At 48.0% G+C, this 13,138-nt stretch overlaps 1 protein-coding gene across 1 annotated transcript in view; it reads right to left on the bottom strand.

Annotated features, from left to right (window-relative positions):
* The window catches only part of CFAP20 (cilia and flagella associated protein 20), a 22,944-nt gene extending 22,623 nt beyond the window's left edge, over positions 1-321 (bottom strand). Inside the window, exon 1 of the mRNA XM_015415569.1 lies at positions 84-321. Within this exon, the coding sequence (XP_015271055.1) occupies positions 84-167 (84 nt within the window). The 5' untranslated portion in view covers positions 168-321. The remainder of the gene's footprint in view (positions 1-83) is intronic.
* Positions 322-13,138: the final 12,817 nt, after the last annotated feature.

Raw genomic sequence — 13,138 nt, 5'->3', positions numbered from 1 at the left:
CCCCGCCCACCCTTTAGGAGGGCTAGAAACCCGCTTCCCCAAACCAGCTGACTGAGACAGCGGCTCCCCACCCCCCCGGCCACCTTCTTGTCCCAGATCTGCAGCGGCTTGCTCCCGATGCTGTAGAGTATGGACAAGAAGCCGCTCTGGAACGTGTTCTTGAACATCCCGCCGGGCCGAGAGGATGGCTCCGCGCGGGCTGCCTCTGCTCCCGCCGCCGAGCGCGGCTTTCCCCCTCTCTCTCTCAGCCCCTCAGGCGCCGCGCGGAAGGAGACTTCCACGCGTACGCTCAGTCAAACAAATCGGAACCGCTCCGCCGCAAGCCCACGCCGCGACAACTCCGGAACGGACTACTTTCCAGACGGAACTCGTTCCTCTGTCGAGTGTTGTCGCGACGCGTGCGTGCTTCCAAGGCGACGGGAAGGCGGGACAAAGGAGCTAGCGGCAGTCGGAGGCCAAGACCCCGCCTCCTTGGTGCTGTGCGGAGGGTCGTCACGGAGAGGAGGCCCGCCTTCCTCGAACTACGCAGGCGCAGTAGGAGAGGGCCGTCGTACAGGTCCACGACCTGGTATGAGTTGAGCGTCGGGGCAGGTGGTTGCTAACTCCCAGGTGGAGGTGGGGACTGGAGTTCTCCCGGAATTTCAGCCGCGCTGCAGACCACAGAGATCAGTTCCTCTGAAGGAAAGTGCAGCTTCAGAAGGCGGACTTCCTATCGTTAAGCCAATGCTCCCTCTAAGCTGTTGAGACTTGTGAGCAAATATTCTACTCAGTGAGCTACTGGCATTAAAGGTGTGATCGAGCGATTTGGCTACTGCATAAATGACTTTGCTCTGGAGCCATCCTTCGTGAGCTAAGACAAAAATGTGTGAGCTGGAGGCTAAAAAAATGTGAGCTAGCTCTCACTAACTCAGCTTAGAGGGAACACTTAGAAGGAACACTTAGCCCTTGGCTCCAGGAATTCACCCAGCTGAAGTTGGCAAAACTTCTTAGCCCCCCGCCGCCACCTCTTAGTGTGCTAGGAGCGGAAGAGGGCTCCACCACTAGCAATGGCTCAGCTGAGGGGGAAGACAACTTGCAATATAACTCAGTGAAAAGATATTTGATTAGAGAACTGTGCGTCTTAGATTTATCTGTTTCACTTATATAGCCGGCTTTTCTCACTGAAACTCAAAGTGGTATATGCAATTTAACGGTGATACAGACTCCCTTATAAATAAAAGCCGAATGGTGGTGGCACTTCTCTAGAACATTCCACACCTCCAAAATCAGTTCACTCTCTGATCTGTCATTCAAAGGGTCTCCCTATCCACTGGCTGCTTTGTCTGAGTCCTGCCTCCAACATTCTAAACATTTTGCTGTTCCTCTCCCCCCCATAGCCAGTCAGAACACAGAGGTTATTTGCATATGCAGCCTCATTGGCCTTTGCCTCGGAACACAGATCATTTGCATATGTGACTTGATTGGCTTTTGCCTCTAACATTCTAAACAGTTTGCTGTTCTGAGGTAAAATGTGTCCAATCTCCAGGTGAGGGCTGAAGATCACTCAGAATTACAACTGCTTTCCAGATGGCAGAGATCAGTTCCCCTGGAGAAAATGATGGTCTCTGTATCCTTATATGCTGCTGAGGTGGCCCCCATATGACAGCCAATGTGACATAGCAGTCAGGGCTTCAGAGCATGGGAGAGGCTGGAGGTGTGTTTATTTCCACAACAGGCCTTTTTCCTAGTAGAAAATATAGTACAGGCTGCAAGGAAAGCACAGCTTGGCAGCTTTAAATGGAAAAGGACTGCAAAGTATACCTTGTGTAGGATATAGTATCTGTTTCTGTGCATATTCTGTGAGTCTAGTGGCACCTTTAAGACCAACAAAGTTTAATTCTAGGTATTATCCTAATTGTATCGTTCCACAGGTCACATTAATACAGTTTATGTCATTTTTGGCACAGATCTCTACAATCCTAATTCTATTCCATTGCTTAACTGGATGTTCCATCCTGTTGACTGTATTGATTTACACTGTGTAATCCACCTTGAGTCTCAAGAGGGAACCGTGGCCTATTATGTAACATAAGTAAGCCACTTGTCTGTGCACATGGGAGTTTAGAAAGATCCACAGTTACCGCAGGCCTCTACCTGGTGAAGCTCCAAGTTTTTTCTGTGTATTTCTGCTGCTACCTTTGTATTCTTCATAGAGTACCTCCTGCCAAAGGACTAGCACTTGAGCACTCTTCATCATACCACTGCTTAAAGGCTCCACTTCTTGGCCTCATCTTCCTTTTCACATTCACCAACTTGCATGTTCCTGGGGTGATGGGATCTACAGCTGCCCCTCCCCTTACTACTGGATAAGCATGAGTGATTTAGGCATAGTACGGGTCCAGAGATTAGGCAACTGACAATCTTCGACGTGGTCTCTGTGCTTCACACCCATGGGATCTAGTGCGCACGCGCTGGATCGATCGGTGCTGTAGCAAGCTCTTTTAACAGATTTTCGCACCCAGTCCTTCGGGCATACGCAGGGACCCCACCGCGCATGCCCAGAGGGGTGGGCACGGACATCCCGCCAGTTCCTTTCTTACCACCGCATTGGAAAGACCTCTTTCTTTGTCGGTCTGATCGGTTCGCTGTTCACTTTTGCCTCACAGCTCTTAGGAATTATTTCCATACTTTATTTTTCTGTTTTAGTGGTTTGTTTTTCAAAAACTTAAAAAAAAACACCTTTATTTTCTTCTGAGGGGAATTTACCTCAGGCCTTCGGGCTACCCCCCCCCCTCAACCGTTCCCTCCACTTCACTTCTTTATGGAGAAGAAGTGGGGATTTTTCAATAGATGCAAGCGTTGTGGTAGCAAACTTGCTCCTCCCTACCGTCATACTCTCTGCATTTTTTGCCTTGGAGAGTCTCACAAGCCAGAGTCTTGTCATCACTGTGCTCGCTTCTCTAACCAAACGAGAAAGAACCGTGCTGCGTGCTTTAAAGTGGCACTGCTTGAATTGGCCCTTGCTCCTGCCTCAGCGATGGAGGAGAGACAGTCTACATCGACAGCTCCGGCATGCTTAAGGCCGCGAAGAAGGGCACCTCGAAGCCCCTTAAGGCGGCGAAGAAGGAGAAGGAAGCGGTGCCTTCACTGGGTGATACCCCTATAGTGCCTCCTGCTCCAATGGCAATATCGAAATCGGAGGCCCTAGTCCCTCCACCGATACCAACCATCCATGTATTGGACTCCCCTGACCACCAAATGGAGCCTCCTTTCTCCGACATCGAAACGGTAGAGCTCCTAAGTCATCAGATGGATGCAGAGCATTCTCCGTCTCCTTCTCCATCATCGACATCGACGGTATCGGAAGCTCCCGACATTGATCCACACCGGCACCGATATACCTCATGTGACACGCAGCGTCACCCTCCTCGTCTGCACACTCAATCTGTCGATATCGATGACCAACATTACATGGACAATTCCCACAGACAAGCTACTGCTTAGTCTCCCAGACGTCCATGGTCTAGAAGTCCCCCAGAGTCTTCCTACCCCCCACCACCAATGTCGTGGGATCAACGACAGTTGAGATACTTCTACGGAGCTTATCCACCATCCATGCCGTGGTTAACTCCAGCAGGCTATTCTGATTGGGATCGCTATTTGACCCACTCCGTTCATAGGTCGAGATTCCCCCACAAGTCGAGACCTTCAGCATCTCTGTCGCGTCCTCCTGTAGTCGATCCGTCCCACCATACTCTGGAACCAAGTCGTCCTCTCAATCCTCCGGTCACTCCAAACCCTGTCGTTCCTGTCGTCCAAACGAAACCAGTACCTTCTCAACAGGACACTTCGGTCCACACACCACAACAAGACTCCTCTGACTTCATGGAAGAGGACTCAGATACAGAGGCTTCTGAGGCTCATACCTCTCCTGACCATACATCTCCCAACCAGGATGTCGCAGAGGACTTACCTGTATCTCCATCTGACAACCTTACCTCTTACACTGATCTAGTCAAAAGAATGACCCACTCTTTAGGTCTCTCTGTCGTCCAGCAACATCCGCAGGCAACAGATGCTGTTTACGATATAGTTCAGCTTGATACCTCGTCCACCTTGACATTGCCCATGTCTTCAGTCCTTCTGTAGGCAGCAAAGTCACCATGGCTAAAACCTTCGTCTGCTCCTGTGTCCACAAGACGATTGAACCACATGTACAGAGTCCAAGAGTCAGATGTCGAATTTCTCTTCTCGCACCCTCAGCCAAACTCTATGGTGATAACATCTTCCTCCAAATCCAAGAGAACGCATTCAGCACCTTCTGACAAGGAAGGTAAAAAGTTAGATGCTTTCAGCAGGCGCTTCTACTCCACAGGAGCATTGGGAGTCAAGGCCACTAACTACCTGGCCTGTATGAACTGGTATCAATACACTCTCTGGGAACAGTTCTCAGAACTTCTAACCCACCTCCCAGATGACAAACTTCAGGCAGCCAGAGTCATCCAAAAAGAAGGCATGGTATTGGCAAAACAACAGCTCAACACTATCAAACATATCCTCGAAGCATCTTCACGAACGATGGCTTCTGCAATAGCTCTCAGAAGACATTCCTGGCTCTGCAACACTGACCTCCCGTTAGATACTAGGTCTTATGTGTAAGACCTCCCCTTCGACGGCCTGGGGCTTTTCAATGCTACCACTGATTCTACTGTACAAGAGTTAGATAAAAGCATAAAGACTTCTCGAGCTCTAGGAGTCTCGTCCTCTGCAAAACAACAACAATACCGTCCCTGCACCTGGTCAAGGTCCTGGCACAGACGTACCCTAACTCATCAGTCTCCGGACACACGATGGAGGCCGCGAACGTCTTTGGGAGGCCAAAGATCCGCCTTTCAGAAACCAAAATTCGGTTCCGGGCAACAAACTTCCCGCGCCAAACAGTCCAAACCCTCCAATCAGGGTTTTTGACTTCCCAGTCACCAAGTCAGCTCCTACCCATCCGTTTCCATTTCTTCACGCTTGACGTCGCATCACCTCGGACGAGTGGGTGCTCTCCATCTTGACCCGAGGTTACAAAATTCAGTTCCATCAGAACCCCAATACCCCTGTCGTCGTCTCCACGCCCCCTTCCCCACCTCTCCTCGAGGAGATGTCCGTCCTTCTGCAGAAGGGTGCCATCGAACGTGTACCACCACACCTCCAAGGGACGGGATTTTATTCCCGATACTTCACAGTCCCGAAGAGAGATGGAGGCGTTCGACCCATATTAGATCTAAGGGAACTGAACCGTTTTGTGACCTACCACTGCTTCCACATGGTGTCCCTACAACAGATCATGCCACTACTTCGCAGACATGTTTGGATGGCCACTCTCGACCTCTGTTTCCACCTTATTATCCACCCCTTCTACTGTCAATACCTACGCTTTGCGATTGGTCAACACCACTGTCAGTATATGGCCCTTCTATTTGGCCTTTCCAGTGCCCCAAGAGTCTTCACGAAGACCATGATTGCAGTTGCAGCTTTCCTACGTCTCCGAGGGGTATCCGTCTACCCATACATAGACGATTCGCTTCTGGTGGCGCCTTCGAAAAACGCCTTGGTCTCAAACGTCACAGAGACTCTGGCACTACTGGACAACCTAGGCCTATGAGTCAGTCAACAAAAGTCTCACTTGTGCCCTGTCCAGTGAATACAGTACATCGGCGCAATACTGGATTCACAGACATGCATGGCTTACCTGCCCCAAGACAGGGCAGCAGATATCATTTCCCTAGCCACCGTCGACCGTACCCAGCCCTCCGTCACTGCCTTCCAAATTCAGAGGCTGCTAGGCCTGATGGCCGCAACTACGTCGGTTCTTGTCTTCGCCAGACTCAAAATGCGTCCTTTACAGCTCTGGTTCATCCACAATTACGACCTGTCGAAAAACGCGCACACTATCGTCCTATCCCCTCTTCCCAGCATACAGGACTCTTTACTTTGGTGGACTGTCCCTTCGAATATCCTTCAGGGAGCGCCTTTCCATCCTCCGTCACCCGAGGTCACCATTACGACGGATGCTTCCCTGATGGGATGGGGTGCACACTCCATGGGCCTTTCTGTTGGAGACAAGTGGAACATGCAGATGAGGAAGCGACACATAAACTTCCTAGAACTCCTGGCTATACAACATGCTGTCACCAGTTTCCTCCCTTTAATCAAAGGAAAATGTGTCACGGTTCTGACGGACAACACCATAGCGCTTTCCTATGTCAACAGACAGGGAGGCACTGTTTCCCTACGCCTATGCAACCTTGCAATCCAGTTGTGGGCAATGCTCCCTCTAAGCTGTGGAGTCTTGTGAGCAGAAATTCTACTTGGTGAGCTACTGGCATTAAAGTTGTGAACAAGAGATGTGGCTACTGCATAAATTAGTTTGCTCTGGAGCCATCCTTCCTGAACGAAGACAAAAAACTGTGAGCTAGCTCACACTAACTCAGCTTAGAGGGAACACTACTTGCGGGACATGCATTGCCAACAACATATTCCTCGTGGCCACTCACATTCCAGGACACATGAACGTGCAGGCAGACCATCTAAGTCGAGCGGGACTCAACCTTTACGAGTGGGGGATGAACCCAACATACCTCCTCCCACTCTTCCACAAGTGGGGAGTTCCCCAAGTCGATGTCTTTGCAAGCAGAAACAACAAGAAGTGTCCTCTGTTCTGCAGTCGAGGAGGCAAGGACCCACAATCTCTGGGAGACGGTCTCCTTTACCCTTGGTCCTTGGGGCTTCTCTACCTGTTCCCCCCCCCTTACCTCTGCTTCTGAGAGTGGTCCGCAAAATTCTCAAAGACGCCACGGACTGTATCTTAATAACCCTATGGTGGCCGAGACAACCTTGGTTTTCAACGGTCTTGGAGTTATCACAGGGGATATACCATATATTCCCTCCGGCTCAGGACCTCCTCCTTCTCTCAGACTCCCCCATCCTACACCACGACAAACCACAGTTGAAACTGACGGCATGGCAGATAACATCACCGGCTTCTCCTCCTGAGTAGTGAACGTCCTTTTGAATTCCAGGAAGCCTACTACTCAGAGGTCCTACGATTATATGTGGAGAAGGTTCTGTTCTTCCCTAGGTGATGACGCCCATTGAGCCACCTCAGTGGGTCTCGAAAGAGTTTTCCGATGCCTCCTCTCCTTAGCTGACTCGGGCCTTTCCCATTCGTCGTTAAGAGTTTATTTGGCTGCTCCCTCGGCCTACCATGTTCCAATTGATGGATGCACTTTTGTTTTCTCATCCAATTTCCAAATGGTTTTTAAAAGGTTTGTTACACCTCTACCCTCCTGTCAAAACTCCAGTCGCTCCCTGGGACCTTCCTCTAGTTCTATGCCAGCTCACGAGGAAGCCCTTCGAGCCGTTTGCAACATGCGATCTCAAACTCCTCGCATGGAAAACTGCCTTTTTAATTGCCATTACCTCGGCTAGGCGAGTGGGAGAAATATTGGCTTTCTGGCACGATACACCTTTCCTGTCCTTTCTCCCAGACGGAGTCCGCCTCGTTTCGGACATCTCTTTCCTCCCGAAGGTGGTGTCAGAGTTCCACCTGTAGGCGGAGGTCTTCCTCCCTGATTTCTTCCCAAACCCAACGTCAGCGGAGGACAGATTATTACACACCTTGGACGTGAAGCGGGCTCTCCTGTTCTACCTCAGGGGAACACATCCAACTAGACGAGACTCACAACTATTCGTCTCATACGCTCCAGCATGACTGGGTACGCGCATCACGGCCCAGCGCCTGTCAAAGTGGATTGTAGGTCTAATCCATCTATGTTACCTACTCGCCAAACAGCTATTGCCTGGCCATATCAGGGCTCATTCTACCAGGGCTGTCGCGACTTCCACTGCCTTCCTCCAGGGAGTGCCACTTCCGGACATTTGCAAAGCCGCTACCTGGGCCACGCCTAACACCTTCATCAGGCACTACGCCCTAGACGTCCGTACCAACGCCAATACCAACATGGGACATCACATTCTGTCTTCGGCTACGCAGTAACAGACCTGCCAGCACCCCCCCTCCAGGTAGGCTGCTGCTCGCTAATCTCCCATGGGTGTGAAGCAGAGACCATGTCGAAGATAAGTGGGTTGCTTACCAGTAACTGGTGATCTTCGTGTAGTCATCACACCACCCGCCCCCCTTCCCCGCTGCTGTCAGCTTCTACATTTTTAATAGGGGTTGATTTGCGGTGGTTTGAAGGAACTGGCGGGATGTCCACGCCCACCCCTCTGGGCATGCGCGGTGGGCTTCCTGCACATGCCTGAGGGATTGGGCACGAAAATCCGTTAAAAGAGCTTGCTACAGCACCGATCGATCCAGCGCGTGCGCACTAGATCCCATGGGTGTGAATGCACAGATGACCACTCGAAGATCACCAGTTACTGGTAAGCAACCCACTTTTCTAATTATAAATAAGTTTAATAACCAGAGCACACACATGGTCTGCACAGCAATCTGAGCAAGGATCAAACTGGAAAGTGATAAAATTACAAATCCTCTTTTCCTTCTGCTGTACGTAGCCTGTAAGATGGTTAGAATAACAGGCTATTTATTCTTGAAGTCCCATTGTTCAAAAATCATCCTTCACCTTGGTTTCCTAGGGTTGGGATTCCACCCCTTTATTCAGCCATGTGTGCTCAAGATGGCATCTGTGGGTTAAGTCCTCAAGTTAATTGGACAGAGGTGAAGAGATTTTATAACCTCTTGTCTAATCCTCTCCTTGTGGATCATTCCTTCTCTTCTTCCTCAAAAGGAGATGCAATCTAGCTGCAGGTTCCCAAATCTGACTCCTGTGTGTGACTTTGTCTTCCGCTGGCTGGGGCCTTCTGTATGTCCACAACACTGAAATGCCCTATGCCTGTGAAGCTGACTCCTTCCCCTGTAGCTGCTATCTGTTAAACTGTAGAAAGGCACCTTGAGCAACATAAAGAGCTCAGACCCAACTACCGTAACTTTGACGTGAATCCTGGGATGTGGGGCATTTCTCCACACATGCAAACAGTGCATAGAAAAACTGGGCTACAAAACTACAGAAAGCAAAACTAGATATATCTGTTTATCTGTGAGAGGCTGGTAGCACCTTAACAACTAACAAAACATATTCCAGCATGAGCTTTTGTGAGTCAGAGCTCACTTCGTTAGATGTATTTTAATGTTCTTCCATTTAGTTTATGCACTTATATTCACAACAGAAAGATGGGGGGAGGATCTTACAAAAAGAAACTGGTTTAAAACAAGACTGTAAAAAAGTAGTTCAGTGAGAGTGGGTGAGGACTACGACTGCTGTTGAACAGGCAAATCAGGGTTCACATAAAATCTAGTGCAAGATAAGCAGATAACAACAAAAAATTACAGAAGTATAGCTGAACTAATTGACATCTGTAAGCCATAGGATGTGCAAAATATTGGCACCTCTACTGAGGAGCCTGGGGTGGGGGAGATATTCTCAAACTCTGAATATACAGCTATCTATCTCAGATTATTTTATTTATGTCTGTCTATAGAATATAGCACCCCTGACATTTAAGAAATGTCAAAGCCACGTCTGTGCTTGGATCCACCCAGTACAACAGACAGAACTGATATCCATTGAGGAAAGCCTTCATACATGTGTTCAAATAAAGTACATCTAGGTGGCAGATACATCTGCTGAGAGAGATTTCTTTTCAGCTAACACAGTGGAATCACTAGGTTAACACATTTTGAGAAGATCTTGCTATTTATTAGATGACTTGGACAAATATGTGACTCCAGATATTTTCTACTGTTGAGGTGGCCACTTAATTTAAGTTATAACAATATGGTATACTTACGTTTAGCAGTTTCCCTGTTTTTTGATATGTTTGTCAACTGATGAAATGCTTCTATATTGTTTGCTTTTGTGAATGTATTTTTTAAACATATACTGATGAAAAATGTTATGACATAGGTTTAAGGAAATCAACTAAACAGGTACTGATGTTCCAGTGAATCTACCATGCCTTCACTGACTGACATGTAACTCAGGCAGCTGTGTGACCTCGCTAAGACTGGGCTTTTTATTTCCCTTTTCCCACTCTTTCATCTGTCTCCCCTCTTAAAATAGGATTAGTAAAGAGCCAGTTTGGTGTAGTGGTTAAGAGTAAGGTAAAGGTTTCCCTTGCTCGAAAGCCAGTCGAATCCGACTCTAGGGTTGTGCTCATCTCCATTTCCAAGCTGAAGAGCCAGCGCTGTCCGAAGATGTTTCCGTGGTCATGTGGCCAGCATGACTAAACGCCAAGGCACACGGAACACTGTTACCTTCCCACCGAAGTGGCCCCTATTTATCTACTTGTAATGTCTTGCTTTCGAACTGCTAGGCTGGCAGGAGCTGGAACCAGAGACAGGAGCTCACTCCATCATGTGGCACTCGGGTCTCGAACTGCTGAACTACTGACCAGCATCTTAACCACTGAGCCACCACAGCTCCTGTGGTTAAGAGTGGCAGACTCTAATCTGGGAGAACCAGATTTGATTCCTCACTCAACATGCAGCTGCTGGTGTGACCTCGGGTCAGTCATAACTCTCTCAGAGCTCTCTCAGCCCCACCTACCTCACAGGGTGTCTGTTGTAGGGAGAGGAAGGGAAGGAGACTCCCAGGTGAAGAGCAGGATATAAATCCAATCTCTTCTTTTTCTTCATATAGTTTTGAACTAGAGACACAAGTGGCCATTAGGACAAGGGGCTTTTCCAGAAGTTTGGAGAGGGCAATTGATAGACAGCAAGGGAATGTTATGAACTTAACTAGGAGCGAGGGGAATGTAAATGCGTGAAACCTTTCAAAAGATATTTAGCCAGGGTCAGAGAAAACAGGTGACAATGTTGAATTTCAATAGCAAAGGGGGAAACTGCTCTCAGGTATACTTCTAGTGATAACTCAAAGCAGACCTCTGGAGAAGAAACATATTGGGATCAGAGTTCTGTCAGGATGAGATCCCATTGTTCATCATAGTGCAGAATTTTCCACATTTAGGCTAATTTGACTGTTGTGAGGGTAATTTTTGCCAAGTGCAACAGTATTTTAACAGTTCTAAAGCTTTATTTAGTCCTATCTTCCATGGAAATGTGTTGTGTTGTGCTGGAGAATTCTGTCATCTTCTTGTTTAATAAAAAAGTTTGCATATAGAAGTAAATGAAGCTTGAATGTCACTTCAAAGCAGGATAGGAGTAATATGAACTAGGATTGACATGGCCATGAGAAGTGTCCATCATTACCTTCCAAAGTGGATGAGCCATCTAAAATAGTAGAATAGAGCCACCTAGGTATAATCTCCCACAGCCTCCTCCACTACAACAGTAATGGGCTTGTCTGATGTACGACAGAACAAATGACAGGGTGGCCCGGGTCCAAACAGTTTTGTGCTGGTACCATGGGTTCATCAGCAGTCTGTGAATCACTTCTTCCCCTTTGCTGGGTGTGTACATGAAGATATCTTGGCTGGGAAGATGTATGGCTGTGAAAACAATGTCGTATCAAATAAATCAGACTTCCAATGAAGTCACATAGTGTGGGAGACATCATACCCTTGTTTGTTCAAGTAGGGCTGCGTGGCCATGTTGTTTGTAGCTATCTACAAACATTGGACAGCAACCAGTGAAACAAAGTTAATGGGTTCCAGGCAGCTAAATGTGCATGCCTGGCTATACAGGAGCGGGTACCTGACTGTGAGGCCTCGGCAAAGGACTCTCCAGCCCTACAGGGATGCATTTGTAATGTAATGTTTGGGATTGTAGGAGTTGTGATGTCTGTCCATCACTACAGACTGAAGGACTGAATTCAAATGGCCGTAAGACAGTGGTCCCAAGAATGTCAGAGGAAACCATAGACATAGGGAATGGATGTGCAGACACGACAACTGTTGTCATACATCCCATGACACGAAGTAGCCATTGGATCTGAATGTCAGCAGAGAACAGTGGAGAAGTATGTGTGTAAGTGTAAAGTGGTACATACTTTGTTCTGTGGCAAGAAAACTCAACCCACAGTACATAAAGAGCTGTCATGGTATGCTCTGCATTGCCATCACTCAGTATTGTAGACAGGAGACAGAACTTGAGCTGCAACCTGAGGTAGAGACATGGAACCTATTGTGAGAGCCCTGACTCCTCAAGATGGACTGGATCAACTGGGCCACTGATATTAAAGAGGAAGGCAGTGTGAGAACCATGATTCCTCCTGGTTTTCTTGGGAAAGTTAGTAATGGTAGAACAGATTTTAAATCTTTGCTAGCTCTTTCTTTGGCCTAAGGAGGAGGGGACCCACATTCCTTCTACAGCAGTGTGTATCTGGTGGGGTGCGATGAGGGAGGACCTCAGCTTGGATGAGTAGCAAAACGTTCCACTTCCTATATGTTGTTTTAACTGCCACTAAAATGTGTTGAGTCTTAGAAAGGTGCAAGATTCCTGTTTTGTTTTTTTTACTGCAACAGACTCAACACAACTACCTCTATGGAACGGCAACATAATTGTGTCGCTGCCAATTCTGAACGAGGAGCGGTTGTCAAAAGAACTAGTCATTAATTTGTATAACCTGACATAAATTCTGAACTGTTGTGCCAAAATTTAGCTATGTAACAATACAATGCATGTGGGAGGTGTAGGCTTTGTTCCCAGCAGGAAGGCACAAGGGTTGAGTGAACAGACTGGTTTAAGTGTGAGGCTGTCAGGACGGAACAACTTTCCCGTGTGATGATGCACATATACAATGTCTCATATAAACCGAGCCATTTAGACCTGCAGTCCCACTCGGATGTGAAACATTCACATCTTGATGCAATACCTGCCTAGCCTTTTGGATCTGTGGGATGACCAGTGTGCTGCAGTTCAACCAAAGGTGTTCGGCTCATCCAGTCACGTGGTCAAGTTCTTCTGTCCTGCCACTGTCACATTTAAATTGGGTCTCAAAAAAAAGTTACACCCAAGCACAAATCTGTTGTGTTCAGTGCAGAACCTTTCATGGACTCCTTTGCAACATGCAGGGCCATATGCGTCAGACTGAAAGTTTTCTAAATGCAGGAAGTTTGCAAAGCCTTGAGCTAGATTAGAAGTTCTGCCGGCAGTCCCCTCACCAGCCACCAGGAAAGACAGCAAAGC

The sequence above is a fragment of the Gekko japonicus genome, unplaced genomic scaffold (assembly GCF_001447785.1).
Source record: "Gekko japonicus isolate JY-2015 unplaced genomic scaffold, Gekko_japonicus_V1.1 scaffold2097, whole genome shotgun sequence".
NCBI lineage: Eukaryota > Metazoa > Chordata > Lepidosauria > Squamata > Gekkonidae > Gekko > Gekko japonicus.
The sequence above is the reverse complement of the archived record's forward strand: the minus strand, read 5'-3'. Positions and strand labels throughout refer to the sequence as shown.